This window comes from Somniosus microcephalus, chromosome 11, assembly GCF_052327205.1.
Source record: "Somniosus microcephalus isolate GS21.2 chromosome 11, FLI_Smic_1.0, whole genome shotgun sequence".
NCBI classification, from domain to species: domain Eukaryota; kingdom Metazoa; phylum Chordata; class Chondrichthyes; order Squaliformes; family Somniosidae; genus Somniosus; species Somniosus microcephalus.
The window spans coordinates 38,591,642-38,607,936 of record NC_140997.1 but is presented as its reverse complement, the minus strand read 5'-3'; the positions used below and the strand labels follow the sequence as shown (position 1 = coordinate 38,607,936).

General features: G+C 44.2%; 1 protein-coding gene across 1 annotated transcript in view; it reads left to right on the top strand.

The window, feature by feature from the left end:
• pkd1a (polycystic kidney disease 1a) overlaps positions 1 to 16,295 on the top strand; it is a 221,037-nt gene that overhangs the window by 129,694 nt on the left and 75,048 nt on the right. Inside the window, exons 17-23 of the mRNA XM_086000509.1 lie at positions 4,646 to 4,783; positions 5,868 to 6,011; positions 7,339 to 7,615; positions 8,774 to 8,987; positions 9,814 to 9,973; positions 11,274 to 11,426; positions 15,836 to 15,980. Coding sequence (XP_085856635.1) covers positions 4,646 to 4,783; positions 5,868 to 6,011; positions 7,339 to 7,615; positions 8,774 to 8,987; positions 9,814 to 9,973; positions 11,274 to 11,426; positions 15,836 to 15,980 — 1,231 coding nt within the window. The remainder of the gene's footprint in view (positions 1 to 4,645; positions 4,784 to 5,867; positions 6,012 to 7,338; positions 7,616 to 8,773; positions 8,988 to 9,813; positions 9,974 to 11,273; positions 11,427 to 15,835; positions 15,981 to 16,295) is intronic.

Below are 16,295 nucleotides of genomic sequence, written 5' to 3'. Positions count from 1 at the left end.
TTCTGGACCTTAGTCTCTGATTCAATTTCCTCACTCTCCATCTCGACTGAGAGCTCGATCATATTATGATCGCTCTGACCCAAGGGGCCTCGTACAAGAAGATTGCTGATAAGTCCCTTCTCATTGCACAATACCCAGTCTAAAATGGCCTGATCTCGAGTCGGCTCCTCGACATATTGGTCCAGATAACCGTCCCGAAAACATTCCAGGAATTCCTCCTCCTCAGAATTTTTACTAATTTGGGTAGTCCAATCAATATGTAAATTAAAGTCACCCATGATGACAGCTGTGCTCTTATCGCACGCTTCTCTAATTTCCCTTTTTATGCCTTCCCTCACCTCCATATTACTATTTGGAGGCCTATATATCACACCCACTAACGTTTTCCTCCCCTTGCTATTTCTCATTTCTACCCATACAGATTCCGTTTCATCCGAGTTAATATCCTTCCTTTCCATTGCATTAATCCCCTCCTTTACCAGCAATGCTACCCCACCTCCCCTACCTTTTTGCCGATCCTTCCTAAATATTGTATATCCCTGGATGTTAAGTTCCCAGCCTTGCCCACCCTGCAGCCACGTTTCTGTAATCCCAATCAAATCATACTTGTTTACCTCTATTTCCACAACTAATTCATCCACCTTGTTCCTAATGCTTCTAGCATTAAGATACAAAGCCTTCAGGCTTGCTTTTTTCACACTCTCATTATGAATTAGTTTGGCCCTTTGTGTTTCTCTCCTTTGCTTATTGCTTCTCACCTTTCTACCATCTATTTCTGACTTCATATGACTTCCCTCTTTTCCACTACCTAGGTTCCCATCCCCCTGCCAAATTAATTTAAATCCTCCCGAACCGCCCTAGAAAATATTACCCCGAGGACATCGGCTCCCTCACAGTTCAGGTGTAGACCGTCCCCTTGGTACAGGTCACTCCTCCCCAAGAACTGGTTCCAATGCCTCAAGAATTTAAATCCCTCTCCCTTGCACCACTGCTCAAGCCACGTATTTAGCTTATCTATCTTACTCTCTCTAAACTTATTAGCTCGTGGCACTGGTAGCAATCCAGAGATTACTACCTTTGAGGTCCTACTTTTCAATTTAGCTCCTAACTCCCTAAATTCAGCTTGTAGGACCTCCTCCCTCTTTTTACCTACATCGTTGGTACCTACATGTACCACGACAACTGGCTGATCCCCCTCCCCCTTCAGAATGCTCTGCACCCGCTCCGAGACATCCTTGACCCTTGCACCAGGGAGGCAACATACCATCTTGGAGTCTCGGTCTCGGCCACAGAAACTCCTATCTATCCCCCTTACAATTGAATCCCCTATCACTATAGCCCTATCCCTCTTTTTCCCGCCCTTCTGTGCAGCAGAGCCAGTCATGGTGCCCTGAACCTGGCTGCTGGTGCCTTCCCCTGATAAGTCATCTCCCCCAACAGTACCCAAAACGGTAAACCTGTTTTGGAGGGAGATGACCGCAGGTGACTCCTGCACTACCTTCCTGCCTTTACCCTGCCTTTTGGTCACCCATTTACTGTCTGAGCTAGCCTTTACCTGCGGTGTGACCAACTCACTGAATGTGCTATCCACAACATCCTCAGCATCGCGTATGCTCCAGAGTGAGTCCATTCGCAGCTCCAGCGCCGCCATGCGGTCCGCTAGGAGCTGCAGCTGGACACACTTCCTGCACACATAGTTGTCAGGGACAGTGTCCCTGATTTCCCACATGGCACAGGAGGAGCATGACACGGGTCCGAGCTGCCCTTCCATGACTTAACCCTTACAATACCCTTTTATTTACTACGATTTAGCTTAATTATTGAATTCTACTTAGAATAAGTTTGTGAAAGTACTCACCAACCAGTCACCTACCTGTTTTCTGGTGTTGTATTTTCACTGCCGCCTCCTGTCCTGGAACCTTTTCCACCTAGGTTAGGCTCCTGAAATAAAATAAATTGAACCTACCTTTTCAACTTCCCCTAACCCCTAAAAGGTTAGAGGAGGTGGAAGGGTGGGAGACACTACACTGTAGTGTTTCGGGTTTAGCAACAGCTCCACCTATATAAGAGTTACTGGCCTCCTGCTCTCCCGACTGCACCAGCTGTGAAAGAAAAAGCCCGCGAAAGGTGAGCTTTTAAACTCACCAGTTACTGGCCTCCTGCTCTCCCGACTGCCCCAGCTGTGAAAGAAAAAGCCCGCGAAAGGTGAGCTTTTAAACTCACCAGTTACTGGCCTCCTGCTCTCCCGACTGCCCCAGCTGTGAAAGAAAAAGCCCGCGAAAGGTGAGCTTTTAAACTCACCAGTTACTGGCCTCCTGCTCTCCCGACTGCCCCAGCTGTGAAAGAAAAAGCCCGCGAAAGGTGAGCTTTTAAACTCACCAGTTACTGGCCTCCTGCTCTCCCGACTGCCCCAGATGTACTTCTCCTGCGATTTGCATCCTATTGATGTTTGTTAGCCTAATGCAAATGTGAGCGATACATATTTGATTTCTTTTGGCGCTGGTTGAATTTAAAAAGCTACAGAAAGTTGTTTTTGTTAATTTATTCTCGGGATGTGGGCATCGCTGGCAAGGCCAGCATTTGTTGCCCATCCCTAGTTGCCCTTGTGAAGGTGGTGGTGAGCTGCCTTCTTGAACCGTTGCAGTCCGTGTGGTGAAGGTACCCCCACAGTGCTGTTAGGGAGGGAGTTCCAGGATTTTAACCCAGCGACGATGAAGGAATGGCGATATATGTCCATGTCGGGATGGTGTGTGTCTTGGAGGGGAACCTGGAGGTGGTGGTGTTCCCATGCACCTGCTGCCCCTGTCCTTCTAGGTGGTGGAGGCCGCGGGTTTGGGAGGTGCTGTCGAAGAAGAAGTTATGTCACAAGTCAGTCTTGGTCCATTTCATCAATGCTTTCAATAGAGATTGGAGACTGCATGGGGCCAGTGAAACCCAATGCCTAAATTACGTCACAGATGTTGATTCAGGTCGAGTATTGCAGAAATAATTAACGATGAATCACATTGCTTGTTAGTTTTAGATCGAAGAGGCCCACGTAAAGTTCTGTTAACCACAGAAATCTACTGCATTGTTCCATGCCATTGTTTATCTCTTACTTAAATAGACCTGTCATACTATAGACCTGCAACCCATCAAAAGAATGTTCATCAACCAACAGTTCAACACAAAGTGCTTGTGTTCCCACTTTCAGTCCACCGCCAATATTTATGGATCTCAAAATTAATTGTTTCATAGTCTGAGTTTATTTTTCAGACTGCAGATTGTAACCTGGCTGAACACAATCCCAGTTTGTTACTAAAAATGAAGGGTATATTTTCTAAGAAAACGAGATAGAATCTGAAGTTACACTGCTGTTACAATAGCTAAGGAGCAGGCTGTTACTTTGAACTCTCATGCTGGATTGGTGTGTTACATCTGTTATCTCTACCTGGTCACGATCTAAACCTGATAGTTTTTAGTCTAAACCAGAGGGATCTGCCACTTTCTGAAGTCTGGATCATCACAAGAGGGCTTCTGTCATATCCAATAAGCCGAATACAGTAACAAAGATTCCTATTCAAAACATTAGCGACACTACAGATATTGTGGGTGTAAGGATACATTTTGGTCCGTGGGAGAAAGGGCTCACTTACTGAGCACGAGAAAAATATCTGAACAGAACCCCAAAAACATAACCTTTATATTTAGCTTCATTGTCCAGTTCATTAATACAGGTGAGGCATAGTGGGCCAAACAACAACAACTTGCTTTTATATAGCACCTTTAACATAGTAAAACGTCCCACAGCGCTTCACAGGAGCGTCATCAGATAAAATTGGACACCGAGCCACATAAGATATTAGGACAGCTGACCAAAAGCTTGGTCAAAGAGGTAAGTTTTAAGGAGCGTCTTAAGGGAGGATAGATAGGTAGAGAGGCGGAGAGGTTTGGGGAGGGAATTTTAGAACGTAGGGCCTTGGCAGCTGAAGGCACGGCCGCCAGTGGTGGAGCGATGAAAATCGGGGATGCGCAAGAGGCCAGAATTGGAGGAGCGCAGAGATCTTGGAGGGGTGTAGGGCTGGAGGAGGTTAAAGAGATAGGGAGGGGTGAGACCATGGAGTGATTTGAAAACAAGGACAAGAGTTTGAAAATCGAGGCATTGCCGGACCGGGAGCCAATGTAGGTATGCATGACCACCATGAATCTCACCTGTGCCCCGAGTAATTTGACCCACATTCATGGCATAAGCACCTTAAAACAGTGAGCACCCTCAATGAGCTGAAACCTTCTGGTACTGTGTTTAAGCTGGCACAGGAGTATTTGACATCAATGTAGCTGATACCTGGACATAGCTGGTACTGCCATCATCACCATCCTGTAATAACGCAAGCTATTTATTTCTCCATTGAAAAGATGACCGGTAGTCTGGCCTCTTGTTCTGCAGCATTCACTTAAAAAAAAAATTGTTACATAAGTAGAAGAAGAAGGAAGGACTTGGATTTATAAACGCCTTTCACCACCTCAGGATGTGCCAAAAGCGCTTTACAGCCAATGAAGTGCTTTTTTGAAGTGTAGTCACTGTTGTAATGCTGGTATGTGTATGAGATACTTAAAGATGACAAGTGGCATAGTGGAATCAACAGCCCTGCGCTTTCTCCTTCAGGAACTTCCCGGCTGCAATATATCTGGCATGGGAGGCATTTTCTCTATTCCCAGAAAAGAACTGAAACGGGACACAAACTACACGTGCTGTCTGAGTGTCAGGAAACCTGACCGGGATCCCCAGTCAGTCAAACAACTTGTAAGTAAAAGTGCCCTAGAAAGTCATATTAGTCGTATCAAAGTGTTTTCTTGCAGTACTCTGCAGTTGACTAATTTTGCTACTTTAGTGATTAAATTGCCAAATACTGTAATGGACTGGTTAATTCAGTAACTTGTGACCAAAACAGATTGACACAGTGATAAAACAGGACAGAAAATTAGAACGAAGACTTGTATTTATATAACATCTTTCACAACCTCAGGACATCCCAAAGCGCTTTTTGAAGTGTAGTCACTGTTGTAATGTAGGAACGCAGCAACCAATTGGCACACAGCAAGATCCCGCAAACAGCAATCTGATAATGACTTGGTCATCTGTTGTAGTGATGTTGGTTGAGGAATAACTATTAGCCAGGACAGTGGGGAGAATTCCCCCTGCTCTTCTTCGAAATAGTGCCACAGGATCTTTTACATCCACCTGAGAGGCCAGACGGTTTAACGTCTCTTCTGAAGGACAGCGCCTCCGACAGTGCAGCGCTCCCTTAGTACTGTACTGGAGAGTCAGCCTGGATTATGTGCTCAAGTCTCTGGAGTCGGGACTGTGAACCGACGGCCTTCTAACTTAGAGGCGAGAATGCTACCAACTGAGCCATGGCTGACACTTAGTCATTCACTGATAACCAAGTCTAAAGATCATAGAATGATACAGCACAGAAGGAGGCCATCCGGCCCATCGTCCCTGTGCCGGCTCTTTGGTAGAGCTATCCAATTAATCCCACTCCCCTGCTCTTGCCCCATAGTCCTGTCATTTTTTTCCCTTCAAGTATTCATCCAATTTTCTTTTGAATGTTACTGTTGAATCTGCTTCCACCACCCTTTCAGGTAGGGCATTCCAGATTGCAAGTCGCTGTGTAAAAAAATGTGTCCTCACGTCGCCTTAAATCTGTGTCCTCTGGTTACCGACCCTTCTGCCACTGGAAACAGTTTCCTCTTTCTTTACTCTATCAAAATCATTCATGATTCTGAACACTTCTTTCAAATCTCCTCTTAACCTTCTCTGCACTAAGGAGAACAACCCCAGTCTCTCCACATGATGAACTACTTTTTTTTATTCAACCTCACAGATTTCGGTGAAGGGTGGCAGCTCGCCATTGGTGTCACTGGAGTGTGTCTCCTGTAAAGCACAGGCCGTGTACGGAGTGAGCAAAAGCTCCTATGTTTACTTGTCTGGAAGTTGCAGCAACTGTGAAAGCAATCCTCAATATGTGGTAAGAGAAAATCAACGTGCTTATTCTGATTTGGAACGGAGTTACTGTGGTATAGTTACCAACCACTTGTGTTTTTAGTGAATTGACTTTCTGCTGATCAAATTGAGGGCTCTCAATGCTGGGGAACCACTGTTAGCATCATATACTCTCGTCATATATAACACACGGTAGATGCAGAATAGAACTCCCTCTACTCTGCCCCACTAATGCCCTGAACTCCACCTCCACTAATGTTTTTTGTCCCATTTCCCAGACTTCTTTGCTTGAGACAGCCAATTGTTGTCATTTTTTGGTGAATTATTGGTCATTTAGTGCTGTGGACACAAACCCACTAGGAACTGGATCCAAACTCCATTCACTTTCACCAAACAGAGAAGAGACCTTCTCAGCTTCAGTTTAAGTTGCAATCCAACCCAGATCTAGGGTTGTCAGCCCTCCAGGAGTCTCCAGGAATTAAAGATTAATTTCCTGGACACTGCCGCGAGCAAACGAGAAGAAAAATTCTAGGAGCATTTTTTTAAAATGGAGTGTTCTTTTTATATTCTTTGAAAACTTTCCTTTATTAATCGTAAAGGTATTGCAGATAGGGGGGAAAAAACTGTTTGACTGGGGGCAGGGTGGTTGGAGGGTGGAGGTCATGTGACGAAGGCTCCAGGAATACTTCCAACCAGAGTTGGCAAGCCTGGCCAGATCACTGAGGTGAAAGCGCCTTGCGCTTACACATTGCACCACCCAGTTCCTCACAGGCACTGCGTCCAATTTGGAAGAGCTTCTTTGTAATTGCTTCAGACAGCAGGATAAAAAAAGACATATGTGCTAGGAAGGGAAAATATAAGAGAATCTGGAATGAGCTGCATCAATTCCTGCCTTGCACAGGAACAAAATGCCACTCTGGTTCCATGGTGCTGACCTCCACTGAGGCCAGCAGGCTTCCAGCTCTGTGCTTGGAAGGAATTTAATGTGACAAGTTCCTTCCCGCGATGTAAGCATACAAACTAATATCAACAGTTGCAGGAAACCATTAAATAAATACGCCAAAAGAAATGTTAAATATTTGTGCAGGTGTAAAGTGATTTCAGGTTAGTTAGATCTTTGAATTCTGAATCTAGGAGTACATCGGACTCCCAGATCCAATTTTCAGAAGCCAGTGCAGTCTTCACCATTTACACCGTCCGCTCTCATCAGGGACAGCCACCTCTGTCGGGCAAATGCGCTAACCATTTGTCATCACTGTTTGAATTTCAACATCTCCTGGACAAATGGTTCATTCAGACGTGCCTTTCACCTGCTCTTTAATCTGACTGTTTCCTGTTTCCTGCCCTAACAGTGGAAAGTAGAAAACTCTAACAAGGTGCTGCTCACCTTGGACAATGCCACCACTTCCACTGGGAGCACTGAAATGAATCTGGTCATAAGACACGGGGTTCTGGAGGATGGAGATGGTTACACATTTAGCCTGAATGTTACTGATCCACTGATGGAGAACGTCGGATTGGCGTCTATATACATCCCTCCGATTCATCTCCCTTCTGGGGGCAACTGTCTGATTTTTCCTACAGAAAACATCAGTGCTTTGACGACCAGTGTCACGTTCACATGTACTGGTAAGCCCCCTAGCAAGCAGCTCTGATGAGTGTTTGAATTCTTTGTGCAGACTTTGATTGCATTAATTCCAGTCATTCGCAATCATCTTGGTTGCGTCCTGTCAAAGTTAAAGAGAAAAGAATGAGTTGTGTTTCCACATTTCTCAGGAACATCTGAAAGCACTTCACATAAGTGCCTCTTGTTATGTAGGCAGGCATGTTTCGTACAGAGCAAGATCCCACAAGCAGCAGGTAGATAAATGATCAGTTAGTTTGACCTGTTTTGTTTGCTGGCAGACAGAGCCTCGGCTTAACATTTCAGCAAACAGACGGCACCTCCAACAGTGCAGCACTCCCTCAGTATATTGCATTGGGATGTCAGCTTATGTGCTCAAATTCTAGACTGGGGCTTGAACCCATAACCTTCTCAGAGGCAAGGGAGCTACCGAGTCATACATGCCAACTTAGAAGATTAGCTAAGCTGACCAATACTGTCAAAAAAGCTGATGTCTCAAGAACAGCCCTGATTATATGCCTATGACATGTGAAAACTTAAGCTGTAGATTGGATGAATCTTTCCTTGAGGTAGATTTTCATCTTCACTACCTGGGTGGTAATCTGGTGGAGCAGATAGCCTGTCTTTCATCGAACCTACCCTTGAGACTTGAACCCACAACCTTCTGACCCAAAGGTCAGAGCACTACCAACTGAGCCAAGGCTGACACCTCTTGTAATAAAAGCCTTGTCCTTATTTTAATGTTATGTGTAGCAGAGGAAGGCACAGGGCTTTTGGAGGGGGCAGGGCACTGAGATTAGTTTCTGAATTGCTCCTGCAAAGAGCTGGCAAAGACATGATGAGCCAAATGGTCTCCCTCTGTGCTTCCTCCTTCTATGGTTCTGATAGAACCAGAACCTTATGAGTTACTATTTTAGGCCTGAATCAGCATATGGTATCAGTAGTACAGGCACAAGTCTAGTTTTAAGATATTGTTGCCTGTGTATAACACAGAGGTTGGGTTTAGGATATTAAGGCATATACCAATATTAAGGCATATACATGGTCCTTTGTCTTTGGGTTTGTATTTGTCCACATGCACAAACCAGCCCCAACTTAAGACCCTACGGGTTTTAGTGATGCTTGCCAACAATCTACCTCATTCTCTCTTTTACCTCTTGTAGGTTGGGAGACTACTGGGGCTCCTCTTGTGTACAGCTTCATCCTTACTCGCTGTGGTGTTGGAGGAAATCACTGTGACGAGTTCTACGTCTATAAAGGCAGCAGATCCGAATACTGCGCAGTCCTCCCCCCTGGCTTTAGGTCAAACCAATTCATCGCTTACATCGCCGTCACCGTGCAGAACCAGCAAGGGGCCTCTGTTGTAGCTCTGAATCGGTGAGTAGGCACATTCCACAGCTGATAGTAATTACTTTTTCACCGAATTTGATTCCTTTGTGAACAAATAAATATAGAAATTATTTAAAGTGTATTCCGAGTTTGATGCTGAGTTAAAGGATTTTCTTTCATTTTGTCCAAAAATCCCCAATGATTTAATTATATACAATATGTGACAAAGTTGTGTGATTCATAAATAGAAACATTCTTTCATTTCTACTCTAAGATACTGTTTGTTGCTTCTTTACGTTATAAGATTTATTGACAAGGTTAAACCTCAGTGGCGTTCCAAATGCTATGGACTCATTCTGAGGTTCAGTTCGTTTTTTGCCACATTGAATCAAGTTAGTATCAGCAGAGTTTAGTTTAGTTGATATCTCTGCCTTGGGGTATCCTGAGTACCTTTCAGATAGTGGGATGGATCAACATCTGGGACCTGTTGCCAGGGAGACTGCTTGAGGCTGGGAACTAGACTAAAAAAACCAGCTGCATGTTATAATGGGAAAACTGTAGCGTGGCATTTATGGAAGACAAGATCAAATTGGCTGAAGAGCCTTCTTCATCTGAACCGATCTTATGATCAGGTGAGATCCTCCAGCTAATCAGGAGGATTTGAGCCAGACTTAAATACCTTTAAGCTTAGGGCTCTCTTTGTTTACCTACCTGAGATGAACTGGTTGGGCAGAGTGTACGATGGAGCAGATTATGCATGACTGTGGATAAATGGGCTTCGTTAACCTTTTCTACTTTCATGCTTGCTTATGTTGAATTTGCGTTCTGCACTTTAACGATGTATTCAGTCCACTATCTCCATTGGTTTCTGCAGGTCCGTGGTTATTAATATAACAAACACTCCCGAAGGGTTCCAAAGTCTCACTGACTGGATGCAGCTCGAGACTGAGACCAAACTGCAGGAGCTGTTGAAACAGGGCGACCCCCAGCCTACTGTGGAGTATGCCCTCGCCCTGGTCACAGTGCTCAATGAGGTAGTGTACTACTCAAAGACTTCCCCCCACTCCCTTCGCCCCATTGGTGGCCGTGCCATCAGGCGTCTAGGTCCTAAGCTCTGGAATTCCCTCCCTAAACCTCTCCGCCTCTCCATCTCGCTCTCTCCTCCTTTAAGCTGCTTCTTAAAACCTACCACTTTTAGTCACCCATCCTAATATCTCCTTCTGTGGCTCAGTGTCAGCTCTTGTGAAGTGCCTTGGAATGTTTGACTACGTTAAAGGCACTGGATAAATGCAAGTTGTTGTTGTTGAATAAGATGGCACAAGCTATAGTAGCACGTCCTGTGTTTGAGGCTTCTACCCTACCCCGCAAAGAGCATCAAACTTCTTAAATGGTGCAACAAGTGCTCACAGCAATGTTTACTAAAATCTGTGACATATTTCTGGTACCTTCTAAAACTGAGCAACGTGTCAGAAGAGGATTCCCGCTGGCACATTCCCACACCAGCCATCCTCGTGGGCTTTACGAGTGAGATCATCAGATGGCGCCAAATTATGGGCAGTCTTTATTATGTGGGCCTGTACCTACTTCGAAGCGGGTTGATAGCCATCAGTCAGGACCTAGGACCACAAGAAGAGTGTGCCAACCCCACTTCACCACCCAGCTCTACCACCCTCCACTAACCTCCTCAGAGCTGAAATCCCTCCTGCCGATAATTTTAATGAGAAAACCATATTGATTTTCTTTTCTTTGCTTAAAGCTATCGACAGGAGGAATTTCAGTCCCATTTTGTCTAAGCTTGGTTGCAAGTATATTTAAAGCTTTGGTAACAAAACGATTTTGTTACAACAACAACTTGCATTTATATAGCGCCTTTAACATAGTAAAATCTCCCAAGGCGCTTCACAGGAGTGTTATCAGACAAAATTTGACACCGAGCCACAAAAGGAGATATCAGGACAGATGACCAACAGCTCGGTCAAAGAGCTTTTAAGGAGCGACTTAAAGGCGGAGAGAGAGGCGGAGAGGTTTAGGGAGGGAATTCCAGAGCTGAGGTCCTATGCAGCTGAAGGCACGGCAAGCAGAATATATTTTGTAGCGAGCTGGATTCATAACAAACAAGTAAAACAGTGAATAGAATTAAAACAGAAGTCACCACACAGAGGTGAGTTTGGGCACATCGGAGTAGCAAGAAGTTCCGATCTAACAGATCAGCATTAAACAGGGGACTGTGGGAGGTGACATGGGATCATTACAATATGTAATATGAATGTATGTTACCTCATCTGATTTTGACTAACGTATGTCAAATACATTTTTTTTAAACTTCCCCTGCAGTATGAGAGGAGCAAAAACTATGAAACTGAGTCGGCAAATGAAACGATTAGCAGGATTAACATACGCAGTAACATCACGCTGGCCCTGACGTCACTGAAAGTCACCACTGTGGATGACATCCAGCAGATCGCCGCTGCATTGGCACAGTGTACGGTGAGGACTCGCTCATTCTCTACACGAAAAGTAACGGCAGAGTCTTCAGTAACTGCATCAAATAGGAGCCGCCCCTTGGAAATTCAGCCAGAGCGAGGCGTTAAATGATTTGGGTTTAAGACGCCATTTTAAGATTTTGGCAAAAGGACCAGAGGGGAGATGAGGATTTTTTTTTTACCCAGGGAATGCATGTAGCATTCGGAACAAAATAGACGAGTTAATGGCACAAATAACTACATATGGGTATGATCTTGTGGCCATTACAGAAACATGGCTGCAGGGTGACAATGCCTGGGAATTAAACATACCAGGTTATTTAACGATCAGGAAGGACAGGCAGGAAGGAAGGGGAGGTGGGGTGGCTATGTTAATAAAGGAAGGAATCACTGTAATACAGAGAAATGATATTGGGTCAAAAGATCAGGATAATGAAACAGTTTGGGTGGAGGTAAGGAATAATAAGGGGAAAAAAACACTAGTGGGCGTAGTTTATAGGCCTCCGAATAGTGGCAACTCTGTTGGACGGAGTATCAATCAGGAAATAGTTGAGGCTTGTAATAAGGGAACATCTATAATTATGGGGGATTTTAACTATCATATTAATTGGACAAATCAAATTGGGCAGGGCTGCCTTGAGGATGAGTTCATTGAGTGTATTAGGGATGGGTTTCTTGAGCAGTATGTAACTGAACCGACCAGGGGGCAAGCAACCTTAGATCTGGCCCTGTGTAACGAGACAGGATTAATTAAAAATGTCCTAGTAAAGGATCCCCTTGGAATGAGTGACCATAACATGGTTGAATTCCATATTCAATTAGAGGGTGAAAAGGTTGGATCTCAAACAAGCGTGCTAAGCTTGAATAAAGGAGACTATGAAGGTTTGAGAGCGGAATTGAGTAGAGTGGATTGGGAAAATAAATTAAAGGGTAAGACGATACATGATCAGTGGTGTACATTTAAGGAGTTATTTTACAACTTCCAAAAAATATATATTCCACTGAGAAGAAAAGGGTGTAAAAGAAAAGACAGCCATCCGTGGCTAAGTAAAGAAATTAAGGATAGTATTCGACTAAAAACAAGGGCATATAAGGTAGCCAAATCTAGTGGGAGGATAGAGGATTGGGAAAACTTTAAAAGACAGCAAAAAATAACAAAAAGATTGATTAAGAAAGGGAAGATAGATTATGAAAGTAAATTAGCAAAAAATATAAAAACAGATAGTAAGAGTTTTTATAATTATATAAAAAGAAAAAGGGTGGCTAAAGTAAATGTTGGTCCCTTAGAGGATGAGACCAGGAAATTAATGGTGGGAAATATGGAGATGGCAAAAACACTGAATGAATATTTTACATCAGTCTTTACAGTAGAATATCCCAGCACTGGACAAACAGGGGGCTATAGGGGGGGAGGAGCTAAACACGATCAAAATCACTAAGGAAGTGGTACTCGGTAAAATAATGGGACTCAAGGCGGATAAATCACCTGGACCTGATGGCTTACATCCTAGGGTCTTGAGGGAAGTGGCGGTAGGGATTGTGGATGCATTGGTAATAATTTTCCAAAACTCCCTGGACTCGGCAAAGGTCCCGGCAGACTGGAAAACTGCTAATGTAACACCCTTATTTAAAAAGGGCAGTAGGCAGAAGGCTGGAAACTATAGACCGGTTAGCCTAACATCTGTGGTAGGTAAAATTTTGGAGTCCATTATTAAGGAGACAGTAACAGGACATTTGGATAATCATAATTTAATAGGACAAAGTCAGCATGGTTTTATGAAGGGGAAGTCATGTTTGACAAATTTGCTGGAGTTCTTTGAGGAAGTAACATATAGGGTGGATAAAGGGGAACCAGTGGATGTAGTGTATTTAGACTTCCAAAAGGCATTTGATAAGGTGCCACACAAAAGATTATTGCTTAAGATAAAAAATCACGGGATTGGGGGTAATATTCTGGCATGGATAGAGGATTGGCTATCTAACAGAAGGCAGAGAGTGGGGATAAATGGTTCATTCTCAGACTGGCAATCAGTAACTAGTGGTGTTCCGCAGGGGTCAGTGCTGGGTCCCCAACTCTTTACAATCTATATTAACGATTTGGAGGAGGGGACCGAGTGTAACATATCAAAGTTTGCAGATGATACTAAGATGGGAGGGAAAGTAGTGAGTGAGGAGGACATAAAAAACCTGCAAGGGGACATAGACAGGCTAAGTAAGTGGGCAGAGATTTGGCAGATGGAATACAATACTGGAAAGTGTGAGGTTATGCACTTTGGCAGGAAAAATCATAGAACAAGTTATTATCTTAATGGCAAGAAACTGGAAAGTACTGAAGTACAAAGGGATCTGGGGGTCCTGGTGCACAAAACTCAAAAGGTTAGTATGCAGGTGCAGCAAGTGATTAAGAAGGCCAATGGAATGTTGGCTTTCATTGCTAGGGGGATAGAATATAAAAATAGGGAGGTATTGCTTCAGTTGTACAAGGTATTGGTGAGACCGCACCTGGAATACTGCGTACAGTTTTGGTGTCCATACTTAAGAAAGGACATACTTGCTCTCGAGTCAGTACAAAGAAGGTTCACTCGGTTAATCCCGGGGATGAGGGGATGGACATATGAGGAGAGGTTGAGTAGATTGGGACTCTACTCATTGGAGTTCAGAAGAATGAGAGGCGATCTTATTGAAACATATAAGATTGTGAAGGGGTTGGATCGGGTGGATGCGGGGAGGATGTTCCCGATGATGGGTGAAACTAGAACTAGGGGGCATAGTCTTAGAATAAGGGGCTGCTCTTTCAAAACTGAGATGAGGAGGAACTACTTCACTCAGAGGGTGGTAGGTCCATGGAATATGCTGCCCCAAAAAGCTGTAGAAGCTACATCATTACATAAATTTAAAACAGAAATAGACAGTTTCCTAGAGCACGGCGGCATAGTGGTTAGTACTGTTGCCTCACAGCACCAGGGACCCGGGTTCGAATCCGGCCTCGGGTGACTGTGTGGAGTTTGTACATTCTCCCCGTGTTTGCGTGGGTTTTCTCCGGGTGCTCCGGTTTCCTCCCACAGTCCAAAGATGTGCGGGTTAGGTTGATTGGCTATGATAAATTGACCCTTAGTGTTAGGGGGATTAAATACGTGGGGTTACGGGGATAGGGTGGGATATGTGTTGGTGTAGGGGTTACGGGAATCGGGTGGGATATGTGTCGGTGCAGGCTCGATGGGCCGAAATGGCCTCTATCTGCACTGTGGGGTTTCTGTGATTCTGTGATCCTGTGAAGTAAAGGGAATTAAGGGTTACGGGGAGCGGGCAGGAATTTGGACATGAGTCTAGGTACGGATCGGTCATGGCCCTGTGGGTAGCGGAGTGGGCCCAGGGGCCGTGTAGCCTGATCCTGCTCTTATTTCGTGTGTCTAATTCTGTTAGATTCTGGAGATGGTTCTGTGATAGTGGATTGGCGGTTAGGATCAGATCAGCCATGATCTTATTGAATGGCGGAGCAGGCTCGAGGGGCCGATTGGCCTACTCCTGCTCCTATTTCTTATGTTCTTATGTTATGATCTGGAATACACTGCCTGAAATGGTGGTAGAAGCAGATTTAATAGTAACTTTCGAAAGGGAATTGGATATCATAGAATTAAACAGCACAGAAGGAAGCCATTTGGCCCATCGTGCCTATGCTGAAAATTTTGCAGGGCTGTGGAGAAAGAATTGGGGTAGTGGGTCTAATTGGATAGTTCTTCTGAAGAGCTGGCACAGGCTCAATGGGCCCAATGGCCACCTTTGTGTTGTCCGATTCAAGGATTTTAGGTGTTTTCATTGCACCAATTCAGAACCATAGCCACAGCATAGGCTATAATATTAATTTATATTTTACACCTAGCGTATGGAAACACAGCTCCTGCCACTTTGACAAGTACATAATGCTAGGAAGGAATGGCCCTACGGAGTGGGGGGTGAATTACCTCAGATTCTCTCTCTCTCTCAGTGAAGTTTGGCGTAAATCCTTTGTGTGTGCGTAAATGGTGCTTCCCCATAAGTTACGGTTGCAGAATGGGAGAAAAGCAAAGGAGTTTCACCCCACTGTGTCATTTACCTCTTCCCTTTGTCTTGTTTCTTTCATTAAATAGAAAAAGGGAATTGAGTTGCAATAGGATACCCCCAGTTTAAGAGATTGATTTTTTCCATAAAATCAACTCACTGATGTAGACCATGAAAATTAATCAGATCATTGATCCAGACTTTGGCTCAATCAATCTTTGCGAGCAAGGAGGAACTAGTAAGAGCCTTTCCTCAGATTAAATGAATTAGAAAGGATTCCTGATTAAAAGAGATTGTAGAAAGTCTGTGGAAGGAACTGGCTTGCCAAAGCCAAATGGCCCTTTTTCATTCCAATCTACCTTCTGTCCTTTCTAGGTTATCAGCAGAGAGTTCATTTGTGGCGAATGTCAGAAACAGACCTTGTTTGCACTGGACAACATGATAACAGTCCTTCAAAAGGAAACTGGACAGGGTAAAATGACACCAACCTCCATAGGGGATAATATCCTTGTCACTGTAGGTAAGTGCAAAACAATATGACGAATGTAAACACAAGCAACACTGGAAAGTAAGCTGTTCGTCTAGATATAATGTTGCAGTCTCTAAAAGTCACAGTGGTAGATCTTGACTTTGCGATAGTGTAAAACAGATGATAACGAGCTGTCAGCCCGTTACACATCTCTCCCGATTTTTATTCCCATTGACTTCAGAAAGGACGTGGTTACGAATTCAATACACGCAACACACAGGAGGGGAATCATTCTCCCACCAATCTTCTCTACTTCTTAGCATCAGACAACGTTGAATGGAAGCGTTTGACGTTTCAATGTATTTG